The 3,571-nt window shown below is 34.0% G+C and overlaps 1 protein-coding gene across 1 annotated transcript; it reads right to left on the bottom strand.

The window, feature by feature from the left end:
• Positions 1 to 2,544: 2,544 nt before the first annotated feature.
• On the bottom strand, positions 2,545 to 3,264 carry LOC109860747. Its single transcript, XM_020440030.1, has one exon. The coding sequence runs from the start codon at positions 3,262 to 3,264 to the stop codon at positions 2,545 to 2,547; it is 720 nt and encodes a 239-aa protein (XP_020295619.1).
• Between the last annotated feature and the right edge of the window lie 307 nt (positions 3,265 to 3,571).

The following is a 3,571-nucleotide window of genomic DNA, read 5'->3' as shown; positions in this document are numbered from 1 at the left end:
TGTGTGGACGAGCGCCGGATATATCCGGCATCCATCTGATGACCTGTGTGGGCGAGTGCCGGATTTATTTGGCATCTACGTAGCAACCCGTGAGTGCAAACGACATTTGCAGTTGGTCAAATTATATTCTATTTTACCGACGTATTAGATGAAGATCATATTAAAAATATATTTTGCACATATGCATAAAACACCTTGGACTCTTCGATTGTTGAACAATTGTTTTCTACATTTGTATCTGCGTTGATTAATTGATATTTCTGAGATAATAGAAATTATTCCAATAAAAAGTCTTTTTTTACATGAATTCCAAAGAAAACAACTATAGGTATAATCGTCGTCTAATTTTGTTTAATTAATAAAACTTTAGGTTATGTTTTTATCCGAAACTTGTTCGTAGATTTTATATCATTTTTGGCCTTTTACAGAATGTTTAGTGCAAACAAAAGTATCAGAAACGGATTAACTGATTCGGAAAATGACGAGAATTGTGAAAATGAAAATAATTTTAACTGGCGTAAAAGGCGAAAAATAAATGTGATATATAATGGTTCTGAGTCGGAAACAGAATTAATCCAAGAATCTAATGGCACGAATTGTGAAATAACATGGACAAAAAATCATTTTGTACCAAAAATTTGTAGATTTGATTCAAAACATTCGGGAATCACCAAAGAAATACGCAGGTCATCACAATTCATTGATTATTTTCAATTATTTATGTTTGAAGAATTTGTAGATATAATTGTAGACAAGTCCAACAATTATTGGGCCTAACAAAACAATAACAATGCAAATAATTTGGAAACAACGACGCAAAACAAATTGTATTGTTTTTTGGCCATGTCCTTACTGATTACGCGTAATAAAAAACTATCACTCAAAGAATACTGGAGCACGGACGACTATCTACGCAGCGACATTTTTGGAAAAATAATGACTAGAGACAGGTACTTCCTGCTTCTCCGAATGCATTTCTTCTATGAACCTAGATGCATTGGCGACCGCCTGATAAAAATAAGAAAAATAGTCGATATGCTGCGAAAATCATTCACTGCGGCGTTTCAGCGATACCAAGAACTATGTATAGATGAAAGCTTGCTGTTATACAAAGGCCGCTTATGTTTCAAACAATATATTCCGACCAANANGAATAGGTTNGAGATAAAATCATTNATTCTGTGTGATTGCAAAACCGGATTCGTACAAAATATGATAGTTTATTCCGGAGCACTTACAGTTCCGACTAGTCCTATCAAGGGCATTGGGAAATCTGGAGCAATAGTCTTGGAACTCTTAAAGTCATATTTAGGAAAGGGCCATACGCTTTATGTAGACAACTTTTACTCAAGTCCCGCATTATTCAACCTATTACACGACAATCGCACAAATGCATGTGGGACAGCAAGAAGAAGACGGCAAGGAATGCCCAAGATCGATGATAAATTGAAGAAAGGAAAAGCGTCATTTTGTACCTCGAAAAATTTACTAGTAATAAAATGGGTTGATAAGAAAGAAGTACACATGATCTCAACCCCATGCATACTGCAGATTTCGTGACAGTATTCAAATATGGAGGAACACAGAATGTACTTAAAGCCTGTGTGTGTTGTAGACTATAATAATTCAATGGGTATAGTTGATAAAGTAGACATGGTAATTAGTACTATAAACTCAACTCGAAAAACGTTAAAATGGTACCGGAAATTTTTTTTTCATTTAATTGATATTTGTGTATGGAACGCGTACTGTCTTTATGAGCATAAAAGAAACGAAAACATATCCATGGCGCAGTTTCAATTGCACTTAATAAAACAAATAATCGATAAATATCATAATGATTATATAAATAATCAAAGAAGGAAAACTGATCAACCAATGCGACTAACAGAGAGACATTTCCCATCATTATATACCTTAAAAGGAAAGAACCGGAGTCGTCGGTGCGTAGTTTGCAGTAAAAACAACAAACGATCTGATTCACGATATGAATGCAAAGACTGCAATGTTGATTATGTGTGGATCCATGTTTTAAAATATATCACACCCAATTAAATTATTAGCCGTCTTGTGTCTAATCATACATCAACTAATAATATGGAAACAGTCATTTTTGTTGTGTATATAATTTTGTTTATAATCTTGTATATAATCATATAATCTGTATATAATTTTTATAAATTTTACTTATATAATTGATAGAATCTTATATAACTATCTCTTAATATTAAAGTTACAAACACTTGGAAAAAAGCATTGTTTTATTAAGCATAGATCATATATAAGGTTAGGAAAGTCTTCACACAAAGGAGGACTGACCATGTGCTATGTGCGCGTTTTTGGCGAGGCATCTCATACAGCGGGAGTGTCGCGGCGGAAAGAGCGCTCGTACCGAAAGGGTTAAAATGTTTCAAGAAAGAATACATATTTAAAAAAATGACAACTTTTAGTCTCAAATTTTATTACGCTCCTTCAATGTTTAAATACATGTACGTAAGCTTCGCCTTTTTTAGATGACAACACAAATATCACGCAAAATACACATTATTTTTTTATGATTGGTTTCTGCAAATTCACCAGCCCTGCTACAATTATTGCTATATCATCGATATATGGCAACAAGTTCCAATCCACACAAGCATACGGCGACAACATTTTGTACTCTTGAACCCTTTGTATGACTCTTTCAATGTGAATCCTTAAACTTGCCACGCTTTTTGTTTTCAATACATCCGTCTTAGAAGATTTAGTGGCACTAGAAACTGAAGGAGGACGAATCAACTCACTTTTTTTTTTCTTTAAAATAGTTTGAATCTCTTTGAATCCTCTGTCTGCCATTACACCACTTTTTTCGGGAATAATATCCATTATTTTACTCTCCTTGAAAAGTACAATATCGCTCGTTCGGCCTCCGTAGCCACGAGACATGAAAGAGACAAATCTGTCAGGAGTGCAACTTATCAAAACTTTTGCAGTATTATTATGTTTGTACTGCGACCATGTTAATACTTGATGTATTGGATTGGTTGGTGTTTCGATATAGACCTCAAAAGCATCAACTATAATACGAACATGACTATAGTATGCACGAAATGCAATAGGCAAATTCTTTATAATCACTTCCGATTCTGGACAAAAAACGAGAGTTTTCAAGTAATGAGCTAAATGTTTTACTGTTTTCTGAAATATTCTGCTAGCCTGTGATGTTAACAATCCAAAATAATCGCCTAATCTATTGAATGTGTCGGGCGTTCGTATTTTCATCAATGTCAAAAAAATGTCGTCAGTAAAACATCCAATCGAAGATTGTAACAAGTCAACAATCCAAATTTATTCCTTGCTTATACCAATATACTGCTTTAAATCAACACTAACACTAATAAAATATCGGATCAATTTTGCAGCTGTTTCTTTCATTTTTTTCTTCCACAACATTGCTGCAGCTTGAGGAAATGACATTTCCACTTGAAAAAGATAATATCTCAAATCCGCTTGACGGATTTGTTGAACACGATAATGCGATTGAACTCGCAGTATCAGAGAAACTCAAAGTTTCTGATTTTGATGTGAC

This window comes from Pseudomyrmex gracilis, unplaced genomic scaffold (assembly GCF_002006095.1).
Source record: "Pseudomyrmex gracilis isolate BER0280 unplaced genomic scaffold, ASM200609v1 scaffold_463, whole genome shotgun sequence".
NCBI classification, from domain to species: Eukaryota; Metazoa; Arthropoda; class Insecta; order Hymenoptera; family Formicidae; genus Pseudomyrmex; species Pseudomyrmex gracilis.
This window is presented reverse-complemented; position numbering and strand designations above follow the sequence as displayed.

Coding starts and splice junctions, on each gene's coding strand:
- LOC109860747 (XM_020440030.1), bottom strand. CDS start 3,264: ATGAAAATACGAACGCCCGACACATTCAATAGATTAGGCGATTATTTT.